Here is a 16,500-nt window from a genome sequence, read left to right on the forward strand (position 1 = left end):
GAGCTGGGTCCCGGACCGCGTGGCTAGAGGCTTCTTCAACCCGACGCGGATCTTCACTCACCGACAGTCAAGAACCCCGAGCCCCACACGGGGGCCCCGTTATATCAGCCTGGGCCGGGGCTGGCTCCGCCTCTCGCCCCGCCCACCTTCTAGATCTTTATAGCTCTTTCCCTAAGGCTCCCGAGAGCTCCTCTATACCACGTGACCACCCAGCGGCCCCCGTCAACCGGTGGCCCCCCCTCCAATATCATCCGGTCACGTGTCGGCAGGTCAACCAGCGTATCATGCCCCAACGTAACCCTGGCTGGCTGACACACTCGCTCCCTCACCGGGAGCCCACACCGTGCGTGGTGCTTTTGCGCTAACCAATGCTCGCCCAAGCCCCGTTAGGGCTGGTACTACGCCCAGTAACTGGGCTGCACATAATGACAACATTATATCTGCCGTGGCCTCACAGGCCCGGCACCACGGTGACATTCACAGTCTAGTACTACACTTGTACTAATCTTAAGCATTTAAATTTGAGTCTCCAGCGTTTGCATTTTGTTTTATGCAATTATGAAAAGTTAGCTTTTTTGTAGATCATCATTCTGTTATTTGTACAGTAATTAAGAGTAAAACTAATCAGCTTCTGCCTTGTTTACAGTGCAATCTGTGAATGTTGCTGCCTCGTGCGGCGAAACTGCATTGGTAACAATGGCAGAAACTATTTTGTGTATTTAATTAAATGCGAATTAAAATGTTTAAAACGTGAAGCTGGCCAGGATGGGTTAATCCTTGCTCGGTATGCATGTACAGCCACCGTGGAGGTGTTTTCTCTCGTAATTAGTCATATACAGTAAATATGAATAATTATTAAATAATGTTCACCATATTCTCTGGAGTTACAGAATGCACTTCTGTACTTTAATGAAAAAGTCGGGGCTGCGATTTATAATCTGATTAATCTTAATTTCCCATACGTATGTCAACAAGTCGCTCTTTTGTAAACGTTTGACATTGTAAAAGATGACGACTTGCTTTTAACTGTTTACACCTGCTTCGTGTCTTTCACAGTTTATACAAGCTGTAAAAGCTCGTAATATAACGCCAAAAATTCAACATTTCGTCTGACACCCATCTGTATATTTTTTTTATTCCCTTCCAAAACCGTAACAGAAAAATGGCTGTGAGTACAGTACAAATGGTGGTCGTCCACCCAAAGTGGGGTTGAAACCTGCGGTGTGCAACCATCGCGCATGGCAGGATGCTGTAGGCCTGCATTGTGAGCAGCAAGGGGGTGGTGCGGCAAAATCTGTTGTGCTGTACTTCTATGCTCCCACTCTTGTCATATGCCTTCACCCACCCGCACTGACTAGCGTGTTCAGTAGCGTTGGTCATATGGGAGGAGAGCCTCTATCAGTGGATTGACAAGCGTGCTTAACATTTAGATGTTTGGAGCTTGGACTTAATTGATGAAGTCAATTAATGGTACTAATTTGTAATTAACTTTTTTTTCTGAATTGCTCCAGCCCAATTTAAAAAAAAATGCTCACTGCCCCAACCAACTTCCTGCCCTCCCCGAAGGCAGGAAACTCCCAAAAAGCCATGCCCAGCAAGACGGATGCAGCTGATGATTTTGATGCCACCAATCCCCGCCCCTCTCGCTTCCTGTCAAGTGACACACGCGAGACTGGGTGACAGTTTGTTTTCCAACAATTTTTGTGTTATTCTAATTAGGCACATTGGTTTTGATAATCATCTATAGAGTAATTAGTTCATTAATCAGAGCCCAGCTCCGTATTGGTTGAAATAAGCGACCAGCGGTGTCGTGTTGGCGTTTGTGACACCTGGCTACGGCCGTCCATTGGTGTACCGGTGGCATAAGCGGTCGTGACTGTGGGTGGGCGCGCGTAGATTTTCAAGCTGCTGCAGGCACCCTTCGTGGACGGAGGCGACGGGCCGATGCTGCAGATGGAGGATCTGTCCGACCAGCGGCACGCCCCCTTCCGCCACATCTGCCGCCTGTGCTACCGCGTGTTGCGCCACTCGCAGCACGGATACCGCAAAAACCAGGTGTGATTGCTGCCCCCCTCCCCCCCCATGCTACTCGTCTTGTGTTCAATAACGGCCGTGCAGGCTTTAGCAGTGCAATGACCCTTGCCTGCAAAGATGTGAGTGGGTGCATTTCAGGGTCACGATTATGATGCAATTCAAATTTGTGGTGATGAATGGTAGGCCCTCGGTGCCTGGTGAAAGGGTGGTGTGAATCCATTGCGTAATATATGAATGAACGGATAGATGCGTGTGCATTGAGTATAATAATCGCTGTACATGTATATCAATCGATAAATTGATACATTCACATAACACACTCTCGTAAAAATCGCCCCTCTTAATTCGATTGCCACGATTCGGTGTCACAATTTATTTGATTTAAATAATCTATTGCTATTTTTAAGTGGCTAATTTAGCGACCTCGTGACTGGATTGACCTCCATTAACCCATTGCGAATAAAGTATACAGATCAGGAGAATGCCATTATTACGTGCACACTTTGCATGTCTTGTGCATGCAAATATAACATTTACATGAATTCATCATTAGATTCCGAACCAACAATATTTGTAAGTGGACAGCACAGCTTTCCAAGCCTTGGAAATTGCATTTGTGATATTTTTATATGTGGAAATGTCACAGTGAGTAGGGGGAAATGAACAAAATCGGTAAAATTAGTCTGGTAAATTCTGATGCGAGTGGATTGAGTGATGGGTCGGTGAGTTTAATTGAAATTATTTGTTCAGTGAAACCCAGGAAAACAAAAAATGAACACGTTACGATTCTAGATTTGAAGCTTTCGTGACTGCAAGGATTCGTATTCTTAGGTTTTTTCGGTAAAGTCGCGTAGATAAAAAAAATTTCACTTAATAAAAGTTGAATAATAATAATAAAAAATCACGACATTTCGGAGGCATCACAAGCTTCTGTCTCCACCTGAAGACGGAAGCTTGTGTTGCCTCCGAAACGTCGTGATTTTTATTATAATTCTATTTTACTTTTATTAATTTAAATTTTATTTTTTTATCTATGTGACTTTACCGAAAAACCTAAAAATATGAACCGTTACGATCATCCAAGTTGGTTCTGATATTCGATGCTATTTATCAATGTTTGTAATTGCGAACACAACATCAATGCTGCTGACTGGCCATGAAGGAAGCCACGGGGTGCATGGGTGAGGCAACATTTTACATCTAATTGTAGGTGACACTGTCATATTTTCCAAACCATAATTCACATCATGGTTGACGGTGCTGTAGGTAAACTCTGGACTGGGAGCAACCCACACTGCTTGGCCCATGTGGTGATGTCCTATCGCCCCCTGCTGTGTTGTTTTAAACCGTAAAAACCGTTCAAACTTGTGCCATTGCCCCAAATGGAATGGACAAGGCACGATTCGGCACCATTGAGTGTCTGCTTTAAAACTCTTTCAAAGCATTGCATTACGCCGCAATGGACAACCGGCAGCAGAACGCCAAATGTCACAAGTTGCCTCCTGCAAATGCTTTTAAGCGACCTATTTGACCGCACTCGAGGGTTGCTGCAATTTTCCGCATAGCAGAGATGTGTGTCACATCACCGTCAAACCAAAACGTTCTCACGGCTTTTAATGTCGTGCTAAGTGAAAAAATAAAACAAATGTCACGTTTTTCTTGTTCGGTCCAATTCTGACTCAACTGTCACCATAAACTTGGTACTCAAAAACCCGGTTTAATGACAGTCGTTGCTGGATTTTAATTTTATTGGTGCCGGTTCCCTGCTGTAATCCCCCAAGCCCACCCTGCCCACACTGCTGCTGCTGCATTACCTTGTGTGCGTGTGTATATACAGTGATCCCTCGTTTATCGCGGTTAATGGGGACCGGAACCCCTCGCGATAGGTGAAAATCCGCGAAGTAGGATTGCCCCCTAGGAATTTCCGTATATGTGTGTGTGGGTACCAGAATGTTTAAAATATGTATATTTATACTTTATATATATATATTTTACTTAAATCTATTTAATTATAAAACCTTAATATTATACATTCACTCTCTCTCTCATACGATACGTATTATGGTGTTCTACACTCACCAATGACAGTAGTATCTTGAGACTTGACTCCAGTAATGACGACGATGACAATGACGACGATGACAGACCTGTGCAGTTCGATGAATGTAATGATGAATGATGGTGTTACTGCACAGGTATAATGAGGCCTTTAAATCAGTTCGAAAAATCTGCGATGCACTGAGGCCGCGAAACTTGAACCGCGAAGTAGCGAGGGATTACTGCATATATATTATTAACATCTTTGTATCCCTCCCTGCCACGACCCAATTGCCGCAGGAGTACATTGCCAAGCAGTTCGGCTTCATGCAAAAGCAGATTGGCTACGACGTGCTGGCGGAGGACACCATCACCGCTCTGCTGCACAACAACCGCAAGCTGCTGGAGAAGCACATCACGGCCGCCGAGATCGAGACGTTCGTGTCCCTCGTGCGCAAGAGCCGAGAGCCGCGGTGTGTGGCACTCGCTGGCCGTCGCGCTGCGAACGCCGCCATGTCAATGTGGGGGGGGGGGGCGCGGGGGGAATGCTGTGGCTGGTTACGTGAAACTTTTTTGTGCATTACGATTTGTTACTAGTAAAAAAAAATTACTTTTAAAAACTGAAATCTTCTTCTTGGTTCTTTCGGTAAAGTGACTTTACCGAAAGAACCAAGAAGATGAATCCCTGCAGTCACGAAAGCTTTAAATCGAAATAAAAACTGAAATATTGAACTATTTTGACAGTTAAGGCCCACTGAGCTCTCTAGCACATTTTCAGAAGCGACCTGGCCACAAATTATAGCTCTACAAAGTGGCTTATGTGGAAATTTACAGCAGCCAAATACTCTAAACGCATGTTGATTTATGAATGTGGAGGGTCAAATTGGAGGACCCAGAGAAAAGTGCACCCGACCACCGATGGGGAGAGAAACATTCAAACTCCATATACACAGGTGAGGTAGTTGGCGTCTCACCACCATGGATCGCATGTTGTAAAGTGCGAGGACTTTGCGCTGCAGGGAAGTTAAACTCCATGTGGTGCCAAAGTTCGGACAACGTGCTAAACAGCAACGTTGCCCAGCGGTAGTGGTTTCGCCGCTTGTTTGCAGAGGTTCCTGGTTCAAATCTGGCAGGCTGCCCTGGTTATTCCTGCGGGGTGTGTATTACCCATAAAATGTGCCGTCTGCTTCGGTGACCGTTAAATATCCCGTGATGCTATTCGAAAAGAGTAGGCCAATTGTGTCGGTGTCGTGTTCTAATTTGCCATGTTAGAAAATGTGCCCGCCAAAATACTGCTGAGGCAATGGTTTGATTTTAATGTTGGGGAGTCGTTAATGTGCTGCAGGTTCCTGGACTACCTGTCGGACCTCTGCGTGTCCAACCAAACGGCCATCCCCATCACCCAGGAGCTCATCTGCAAGGCCGTGCTGAACCCAGCCAACGCCGACCTGCTAATAGAAACAAAGTGAGTGAGTCCTCTTGGTTCTTTCGGTAAAGTCACGTAGAATGGAAATGATAAAATAACAAAATAAAACATAATAAAATAATTCTCACGACGTTTCGGCCACAACGCAAGCAGCCGTCCTCAGGTGAAGACCTGGTCTTCACGATGAATCCCTGCAGTCACGAAAGCTTTAAATCGAAAAGTGAGTGAGCTCACTCATAACGGCAGCCACAAGATCGCGTGCGGCTTGATGCTGTGTGTGTGCAGTTTTGCCTTGTAGATTATGTTTTTCGATTTAAAGCTTTCGTGACTGCAGGGATTCATCTTCTTGGTTCTTTCGGTAAAGTCACGTAGAAGACGTCTGCTTGCGTTGTGGCTGAAACGTCGTGAGAATTATTTTATTATGTTTTATTATTTTATTATTTTCCTTCTACGTGACTTTACCGAAAGAACCAAGAAGATTATGTTTTTGTTTTACAATACGTAATTAATAATTTTCAGATGAGCAGAGATGTACTTCGCGCAACTTGAGCACTTGCAAGATAAGTTTTAAAGTGTGTCATCTTCGTACTGAAATGAGAATTGGCTGGTGCTCTTCTACATTTGAAGACCCGAGTTGTAGTGGAAATGCCCACTTGCGATGATGGGGACAACAGTTTTTTTTTTCTTCTCAGTGGTCTAGATAGAATGCATATTACTAATCCCAAATGGATGATGGAACTTGGTGGCGAGGTGCTGGATTCATGATCGATGGTGCTCGATAATAGAAGACTGGTGATGATGGTGAAGATGGGTGAATGACGATTTGATAATAGGAAATCAGTTGTGATTATTGATTTCATAGATTTATTTGAAAAACCGGTGACTATAATAATTATTTTGTAGGTTTTGATCGAATAATTGGTAACAATTGACGACTGATCTTTATTAAGCTTTGAACTCGCGACTCCAGTCTCCTGCCATACCAACCAAACCCCTCCCCCTGGCCGTGCCATTCACTGCACTCGCACTCATTGCGCACCTTTAATTTTTTTTAACGAGTCGCTGAGCACCTGCTCAGAACGTCGAGCTGCAAGCAACAAACGGCACTTGAAGTTGTAATCGAGTAGAAAGCTTTCTCAACTATAAGCAAGATTATAAGAGCTTCAGAATCCGAAATCTCTATTTCGTTTGGAGGAATCTGATTAGTTATGAAGCTTTTTTTTCAGATGTCCAGTATGGGTGGGTGAGCTTCGCTGGAGGAGGGTGGGGGGAAGCGATGTGTATGTTGAACTTCTTTTGCACCCTACGTCGTCAAACCACCCTGATGGGAGGTACAGGGGGAAGGAGAAAAAATTCGACACAAAATCAGTTTTAAAGAAATGAGATTTCAATCTAAGTATCCGCTATACACTGCAACATCTTGCGCCCCACCGATCCTAGGCTGCTGCTGCCTCCGCGTGGTGATCCGGACGCCGACCTGTGCGGAGACAGCCACCTGTCTGTCGGCGAGGAGGAAGAGGAGGAGGGGGAGGAGGTTTGGCTCATGTGGTTCGACGCCGAGAAGTTGTCGCGCTGCAAGAGTATCCGCGAGCTGGCGCAGGAGGCGAGGGAGGGCTCTGAGGACGACCAAGCGGTGCTCACCTACTTCCGGTGAGCGGCAGAGGTCGCAAACGGGTTTTGATTCTTTACCCGTACCCGGCCGCACCAGGGTCGCAAACGGGTACCCGTACCCGGCCGGGTATCGGGTAGGGTACGGGTATCGGGTACCCGGTTGCGACCTCTGGTGAGCGGCGGCCGGCGTGACTGCAGTTGGTGCATCTGTGTGTTCGTGTGTGTCACGTGTCTACCCATGCATGGTGTCTGTGTGCATACTCTGAATAGAATCTGTGCATGTTTGGGGGAGTGTCTGTCTCTGTGATTGTGGTGCTGGCCACCACCACCCCCTCGTGTGCCATGCTAGCTTTCATAGGTGTTCGTGTATTACACTTGCCCCCAACAGTCTGTTAAGACTATACAGGGGATCTTTGCATTTGTCTTTTTTTATTGTAGCACGAGAGTTTTCCAGCAGCTATGCGTGCCCCTCCTTGATACCGGATTTTGGAGTCTCGGCTGTGAATGTTGAACCTCACAAATCCTGACACACTCTCGATCTCTGCATCGTGCACAGGTACCAGTTAAACCTCTTCTCGCGGATGTGCCTGGACCGCCAGTACCTGGCAATCAACGCCGTGTCTGGCCAGCTGGACGTGGGCCTCCTGCAACGCTGCATGGCCGACGAGTCTTTGCCCTTTGACCTGCGTGCCTCCTTCTGCCGCCTCATGCTGCACATGCACGTGGACCGCGACCCCCAAGAGCCCGTGACCCCGGTCAAGTACGCGCGGCTCTGGTCGGAGATCCCCTCCAAGGTCACGGTGGACGAGTGAGTTCCGCGCCCCCCCGCCCCCTACCCCCCGTGCACACCGGCATGGACGTGCGCAGCCTTCGTTAAGGGGAACGTTAACGCCAGACGTTTTTGTCGTACGCACCGCACACGAGCGAACGTCCCCCCCATCCCTCCTTTCCCCGGCTGTTAATAAATGCCGTCGTGCACACCAGGGGTGAAAGATGCCAACCGGAAATGCGCTCGCATAAAAGGTTGTCGGGTCGCGCAGCTGTTAAAGGTCGTCACTGAGATGGGATGTGACCTTTTTGTTTGTTAGGCCTCTGTCGGTTCACTTATTCCTCCTGTGGAAGCTGCGCATTTTTGTTAGGACGCTCCCGACGTCACCGTTGTTGTGGAATGACATTATACAGGTGATGTCATTGGGATGCAAAGCCAGGGTTATACATCGGCAAATATTAGGTGGCCTCAGTTTGGGATTTTGCTCGGCTGAAAATCGAATGTACTCTGTGAATTGCTCGGTATGTGCTCCCTGGATGCTTGAACCATTGTTTGCCAAAAAAGCCTCGTCGCTACCAAATAGGGTGGTAAGTGATAACAATTCATTTCTTGAAGCATATCATCTCTACATCACCAATATGCATCCAAGCAAAATAAACTGAAAAAGATCTTCATAGCTCATCGGATTTCTCCAGGATAAAGATTCTGATTCGTTTGATAGAGAAAATTGTTTTGTCTTCTTGGTTCTTTCGGTAAAGTCACTTCTACGTGACTTTACCGAAAGAACCAAGAAGATGAATCCCTGCAGTCACGAAAGCTTTAAATCGAAATAAAATTGTTTTGGTTAAAAAATCTTCTAATCGGATACTTAAATGCATCCAAACCGCAAACAAAACATATGTATGCTGGACCTTTCTGCCCATGGTGGATGCTACCCATGATGGATTCTGACAGAATTTGCCACCGAAAGTTGTACTGACAACCCCCCCTCCCCCGGCTCATGTGCCAAGTAGAGCTCTGCCTTGCATTCATCTAAGAATACAAAAGTGTTGCAGACTGAAGAGCAAACGGATAGAACATTGCATCGAGCTGCTTCCATTACCATTCTTATTTTATCACTTGCAAACCTGCACATTTATCAATGACCGGAGTGTGTAACGCTGGCCGTATTTTGTTGTCAACGTTTAAAATAGCCCTTGCATGCGGAGAAGTTGCCCTTGGTGTAAAATAGACCGTTTACATTTTTAGTTTAGTTTTGCCCATGCTGCTGCTTCAGTCTGCTGCCGATATGGCCATCCTCCCTCTGTTCTACCCATACTGGGGTTTGTCCAGGTGTCCTCAGTTGCCTCGCACATGAAGCCACATTCTCAGGAATAGAATTGACAAAACATCACAATGCAGATCCCCTCCTGAGAGGCCCATTTCCTGGATATACAAGTGGCCTAATTATTATTAATCGCTTCGCCCCTTGCTTATCATCATTATTATTATTATTTGACGGTCATTGCATCGCGTCCTTTCAGATGTACCTCCTGTGGCCGTCTAGCACAATCTTCCTTCTGATATTAGCCACTGGGGCTGCGCAGTTTAAAATCTAGATTGAAAACGAATTTATTTAAAACTGCTTTTTGTGCCTAGTTTGTCCTTCCCCCGCACCTACGATTAGCATGTTTGGCTACGTATGGTGCGAAAGAAGTTCTACTTGCATTGTACAGAATATAAAAATAATTATATTCAGATGCTATATGAATAAAATATAGCACGGGGTTCTAATATTTCGCGGTGAACTTGTGGTGGTGGTGTTTTATTTGAACCGCACTCTTGGACAATGTTGGTGTGAAGAAATGGGGCTTTTACTGGAAACCCAATTGCAGGAGTGCAAAATTTGTCACTTTCAGGAAACAAGAAAAGTCCCGTCAGTGTTCATTGTGCTTGACAGTGCTGACACAAGCACCAAATGTTTCTCGCTGTGAAGGATGATTTGAATAAACGTTTAACTTTATACTGCCAGTTGACCGTTTTACCTCGGCAGAAAGCTGAGAAGTCCTATTTATATGTTGTCAGTATCGAAATTGCACGAAGTCACCCATGTGCTAGATTGGGAGGTGCTTGTGTTGTGGATTTTTATTCTCGAGAGGTTTCTTTCCCAGGGTGTGCCTCCTTCCTTGATGGCAGTGTACCTGTTTGCAAAGACTCGATTTGCCCCCCACGGTTCCCACATTATGTCTATATAAAAAAAAAAATGGTTTCCAACCCTTGGCTGAAAAAAAAATCTGAATTGTTGTTTTGGAGAGAAACATTTGCCTTTTTTTTCACCAAGGTCCTAGATAATCGGCTTCTTACTATGCTGACCATAATCTGGAGAATATGGCAGTTGTAGCAGCAGGCAGCAATAGTAGTAGTTGCAATATGTTGTGGTACCAATTGTGAACATTATTATGGTAGCTGCTTCTGTTGTAGTAACATTGCAGTTGTTTACCCGAATCATGTTGCAGTTGTAGCAACGTACATTGCAGCAGTCGTTCACCTGAATCGCACTGTTGTGGTAACTTCTGTGCATCAGATGTTCACCTCCGCCGCGTTGCTCCCCACGTCCACGCAGTTATGACTCGGGCAGCGGTTCGGTGCACGACGACGCGAAGCCCAAGTTTGCTCGCACCATCGCCTTCGTGGACGAGTTTCTGCGCGAGGTCCTGGGGCAGGTGCTGCCCTTCGCCGACCAGGAGAAGAACAAGCTCACCTTCGAGGTGCCTCTCGGGTTTCAACGTGGACGTCGCTCGTCCTTGGGACATCGTTTCTCTTCGCTGTGTGGTGCTTTGAGCACAAACTGATTTTTTTTTTTTTCTCTCTACAAAAACATTTTCTTTTACTCTGAGGCCAACTGAGCTATATACAGCTTCCTTTTCTGAAGTGACTTGACCACAAATGATAGCTCAACAAAGTGGATTATTTGGAAATGGCAGCCAAATATTCCAAAAGCATCATTCTAAATGAAGGGAAAACTGGAGGAGCCGGTGAAAAATCCACGTGAGCACAGGGAGAAGATGCAAACTCCACATGTACAGGCATCGTGGTCAGGATCGAATCCACGACCTCCTGTATACCAGGCGAGGGATTTATCATCTTGCTGCCACGGCATCCCATATTAGTGGGTCCTGTGGTATTTAAAATGCTCACGTATACATAGATTTTTGCATTGTAATGTGAAAACACTTGTTTTTTCTTTTCTGGATTTGAAGTTGTATTTTGGTTTGTGAAAGGTTTTGAAGATGCATTGGGGCTGTAGGTACTTTTTGAATCCTCTCCCCATTGCAGTGTTTAAAACTGCAGATGTATTTGCACCACTTGATCAATCCACTGCTTCATGAAGGCCTCCCTACAGCGTGACATTTATGGGGCTTTTGTTAATCGTACTTTGCCACGTCGCTCAATGTGGGTCGGCATTGGGGGGTTGTGCCCAGGACCAGTTTAGATATCGCTCGTCACCTGATGCTAGCCACGGCGAGGAACGGAACTCAAGTCGCTAGTTTTGTAGCACAGTGTTCAAACCACTGTGCCAGCATTCCACGTTGAAATTGACATTTAAAAACGCGCTCTTTTTCACAACAAGAGAATTGAATCCAAGTGTAAAAAAAAAAAAGTTGTAACATATCTTTGTGTACGGTGGTGGATTGAGAACGGCTCTTTTTTTTCTTCCTGCAGGTCATGACGCCGCTGATTGTTTTCATTGCACGTGCTAAACGAACGGCCGTCTCTCACCCAGCCATTGAGAAATGTCGTTGTGCGCGCTCGGGTGACAAATGTCGACCGTGTGCTCGGGTGAAAGGGGTTGTTGGGTCGCAACCGATGAAGGTCTTCGCTGAGATTGGGATCTTGTGACTTGGCTTTGAAGCCTCTATGTTTTCCCCTGTGGGGGAGCCCCTCACGTTTCCGTCAGGACGCCCAGCGGGACACCATTGCTGTTGTGGAATGATGTTATGCTAAAATTATCCCATCTCTAACGCGAGTCTCAAAGTACAGCATTCCCTCATTATTCGTAAGAGATGCATTCCGGAGATGCTCGTGAGGTAGCGAATGTTGCGGCCTACGATAATAGTGTGTGGCAACGTCTGCAGATATTTTGAATGCTTACAGAAGTCTTCTTGGTTCGGTAAAGTCACATAGAAGGGAAATAATGAAATAATAAAACATAATAAAATACAATTCTCACGACGTTTCGGCCACAAGGCAAGCAGCCGTCCTCAGGCGAAGAATCCCTGCAGTCACGAAAGCTCTCATCACTTTCATATCATCACTTCATCTCATAATTTTCTCACAAAGCATTTTTTCTCATCACTTTATCTCTTCGCTTTCTCTCTCTCTCTTGATGCAGTCGTGTAGTGTTCCAGATGCGATTTGCGGATTGCCAAAATCGTGAAAGTGAGGGAATACTGTATACAGTGCCATTTATACAGATGGCCTGAGGTGAAGATCTTTTTTTGCTCGGTAAAAAAAATACACGAAATTGGCCTGCACGGTCGATGTTGTCTCCATCCGTAGGTGCCGTGTAACCCTTGGTCCTTGAGCATTTGGCCCAACGTGGTTCATTGTTGCCAACCAGGATAGTATTTTATTTAGACTGCAGGGGTCGGCAACCTACGGCTCCGGAGCCGCATGCGGCTCTTTACGGGCTGCTTCTTGACAATATGTACGTATGTACAGTATGTACTCAGATGCATTGCGGCTCTTGAAATACTGAATTTTGTACCGAATTGGAAAGAAATGGCTCTTCTTGTTATTTTGGTTGCCGACCCCTGCCCTAAGAGCTTATGAAGCTCTTTCACAGATGTGTGGTGTTTCCCTAATATATATATTTACGAAATCTTAATTTCAATTGCAATTAGACGCTACTTAACTTTGTGTGTTGTGGTGGCTGTGCAGGTCGTGAGCCTGGCTCGGCAGCTGATCTACTTTGGCTTCTACAGCTTCAGCGACCTGCTGCGGCTCACCAGGACCCTGCTGGCCATCCTCGACTCCGTGCCGGCGCCGCGGCAGGCGTCCTGTGCGCCAGTGGACGCGGCGGCTGCCGGCCACTCGGGTAGGCGCTTTCAAGTCGAGGTTGCACGCTCTCTCTGCTCTCTGTATACGTGTTTTTGGATACGTACCCGGCCCGTCATTGTTTACCCGTTGGATGAATAAGGTACCACGTTTTGGGGGGGGGGGGAATCGACAGTGGTTGTCCGATGGAGGGCACGCACCGACGCCAACAAAAATGTGTTCTACCACCACTGACTCAAGGCCGTAAACAGGAGATAGACACCACCTCCAATGTTAGTTTGAGAAATATTTAACTTTGACTGTGTACGTGTTCATAATATATTATGAATAATATTGGTCGCGAAAGCCTACGTGTGTGTATGTGTGTTTGTGTGTATATATACCCTTGCCTTCTGTGCACTGTCCTCTGGAATACAATTTGTATAGGAATATATTTTAAAAAATGTGTGGCATGTCTATATATATATAGATGTATGTGTGTGCATATGTCCTCGTATATGCTTGTGAGGAGCGGTAGTGTAGTAGTTACCACACTGTGCTACGTACATGGCCACCCGAGTGTGATTCCCGCTTGTGGCTAACATTCGTGACGAATATCAGAACCGGTTCTGTGTGCCCTCCCACAGTTTGACTGCGCGTCAAATGAGTACCTGGTGCGGTGTGTGTGCATATCTATCAGCACTGGGGAGACCAAGTTGGTCGGGCGTGGCGCTGGCCACATCAACCTCTGGTGAGGTTTAATAGGGTACTCTCTTCACCGTACCACGTCTTGGTTCTTTGTGTCACGAATCCCCTACGGCTGCCCCACAGCCAGCAGCAGCAGCAGCAGCCGGGTGATGCGCTCGATCCACGAGGTGGGGGAGATGATGTCCCAGGTGGTGATGGGCGGGGAGGTGGTGTTCTCCGCCGGATCGGACACGCCGGACGTGGAAAGCAAGGCGGCGGGCGCGGCCGGAGAGCTTCACTCGGAGAGCCTCATCGTGATGGACACCAAACGCAAGGTCATCGAGATCCTGCAGGTACCGGTCGTTCTTCCCCCCCCCTCCTCCTCCCCTGCTGCTTTCCTCCCATAGCTAATAACATGCAATGTAGTAGTAGATTTTTACCCTTTAAACTGGTAGAAAACTGACACCTTTTATACAAGGCATCATGTTTGCAATAACCGCAACACAAACTGCTTGTGTTGCGGTTATTGCAAACATGATGCCTTGTATAAAGGTGTCAGTTTTGTACCAGTTTAAAGGGTAAAAACTTACTACTATATTTTGCCACTGGTAAAGGAGGTCTCATAGTGTAAACATACAATGTAGTCTGTGTTGGCCCAAACATCTCCATTGTATAGGACCCTCCTGAAAAAGTCTGTGTGGCTTTCTGCCGGTTTAAACGAGTCGTTATTAGCGAGTGCTGCTGTTGGGTTTAGTGCAGAGCACTGGGCATGTAACGAATCATCATTTCAATTCTTGATGGCGCTCTTAAGGATAACAATGTGCTTTGTTGTGTCATGCGAGTGTGAAACTCGATCAATTACGCTTTGCGGTTTACTCTTGGTTATCTGTGCGTAAGTTGTGTGGATTAAAGTGTTCTTGATGAAACAAAATAAGTGTTCTATTTCGATTTAAAGCTTTCGTGACTGCAGGGATTCATCGTCTTGGTTCTTTCGGTAAAGTCACGTAGAAGGGAAATAATAAAATAATAAAAATAAAACGTTATAAAATAATATAATAAAAAAATATTATTAAGTTACATTTTTATTATTATTTCCCTTCTACGTGACGTCACGTAGAACGGAAATAAAATAATATTAATAAAGTATTATTTTATTATGTTTTAATATAATAAAATTATATTTTATTATATTATTTAGCTTTATTTTCATTATTTTATTATTTCCCGAAAGAACCAAGAAGATGAAGTGTTCTATTATCTGAATTTCTGTGCGTACACATATGCACGCTGCCCCCCCCCCCCCATCCAGTTCATCCTGAACGTGCGTCTCGACTATCGGATCTCGTGTCTCCTCTCCATCTTCAAGCAAGAGTTTGACGAGAGCAGCACGAGAGTAGCGAGCACTGACAGTGGCCAGAGAGCCCCTGCTGCACGTAAGTCAACGCCGCCCCCGGATCTGTCCCCCGCCCGGCCCACCCGATGGGAATCCCATCACGACGCCTCCATTAATACCAGAAAGCAATGGATGCAGCTCTGAAAGAATAAATAAATGGCATAATTAATATTCTTAGGTTTTTTTTTGGTAAAGTCACGTATCGCCTACCTAAAGTCACGTATCACCTGCGTGACTTTACCGAAAAAACCTAAGAATATGAATCCTTGCAGTCACGAAAGCTTCAAATCTGGCATAATTAATCCTTGAGTTTATGAACAGAGGGGTGGAGGGAGGCGACAGTCTTCCATGTGAAGCCACGTGTTTTATTTTATGAGAATACTTGGGGTCATCCTACAAATGCAGTGCATCTCACAACACCAGAACAAAAGGGGAATTTGAGATAATCGCTCTTGTGCAGTGATTGATAACCAAAAACGTTATATAAACAATAGAATCTAAAACGGTGGTTTCGAGGCTGTGGGAAGTGGTCTACAGAACTGGCACAGATACTGTGATTCCACGGAAAATAAAAAAAATTCCGAGATGGTAATTTTCCATAAATGTTGGGTGTTGGCTGTGGCCTATAGGTCCAGAAAGGTGTTGGGAACCATTGGTATATACAATTATACACACCAAATTAGAGGGCTACATTTTAAAACTAAGCTTTGCTTGAGGGTACTTTTGTATGTCTGCTTCATTGGAGTTAATTTCACACGCTGTCTGAAAATACATCTTTAATTTTGGTCTTAAAATTGGTGATTCCCAGGTGAAATGGCCCATGACTTTGGTGCCAATTTAAGGCACGGTTGCTTGATGATTGATCCAATTCACAGCGAGATGTGCCGTCGAGCAAAGGCTTAACGACGCATCAAGTCGTTAATTTTTATTGATATATTCACCGAAGTGTGTACATTTTTTGTGCAAATGTTGTTTGTAATGTGCTCATCTCACAACTCCATTCACTATTTGCCACTTGCATTAACCAGTGTAAAATATAAAAAATTGTAATTGCTTAATGCCAGGTGAGGTCGACTAATGGTTAAAACTACTAATACAGCCAAAACGTCATCAAGCTATGATTCGTGAATTAGCCATTTGGTTTGGCCATGCAATGATCTGCACTGTCCTTGAAGTTGATTGTTTTTGAGTTGTACGCCTTTTGGCGTCATCTGGTCCAACACCAATGGAGACTAGGCTCTAAGGAAAGCTGTCTCAGGTGTGGGCCAATCAACTTCAAAGACAGTGCATATCATTATCAGAGTTGTTTCTTTTTGTTTGCATTTTGACTGCTTGTGTTGTGGTTATTGCAAACATGATCCCTTGTATTAAGGTGTCAGTTTTGTACCAGTTGAAAGGGTAAAAACCCTATTACTAAACCACGTTTTAGCAATTGGATTTTGACGTTTCGATTGAAACCGCACCAAGCATCTATCTTTAATTGTTCTGCAGCTTATCGGTGAGCTGAAGTGCTAATAATTGGCACGT

General features: G+C 45.4%; 1 protein-coding gene across 2 annotated transcripts in view; it reads left to right on the top strand.

Moving 5' to 3' along the window:
• The window catches only part of LOC144729404 (inositol 1,4,5-trisphosphate-gated calcium channel ITPR1-like), a 154,616-nt gene that overhangs the window by 48,284 nt on the left and 89,832 nt on the right, over positions 1–16,500 (top strand). For both annotated transcript variants that reach the window (XM_078609666.1, XM_078609667.1), the window contains exons 16-24: positions 1,897–2,055; positions 4,372–4,544; positions 5,417–5,536; positions 6,938–7,147; positions 7,665–7,916; positions 10,480–10,624; positions 12,798–12,954; positions 13,725–13,933; positions 14,890–15,013. In XM_078609666.1, the coding sequence (XP_078465792.1) occupies positions 1,897–2,055; positions 4,372–4,544; positions 5,417–5,536; positions 6,938–7,147; positions 7,665–7,916; positions 10,480–10,624; positions 12,798–12,954; positions 13,725–13,933; positions 14,890–15,013 (1,549 nt within the window). The remainder of the gene's footprint in view (positions 1–1,896; positions 2,056–4,371; positions 4,545–5,416; positions 5,537–6,937; positions 7,148–7,664; positions 7,917–10,479; positions 10,625–12,797; positions 12,955–13,724; positions 13,934–14,889; positions 15,014–16,500) is intronic.

This window comes from Lampetra planeri, chromosome 32, assembly GCF_965212315.1.
Source record: "Lampetra planeri chromosome 32, kcLamPlan1.2.h2, whole genome shotgun sequence".
In the NCBI taxonomy this organism is placed as follows: Eukaryota; Metazoa; Chordata; class Hyperoartia; order Petromyzontiformes; family Petromyzontidae; genus Lampetra; species Lampetra planeri.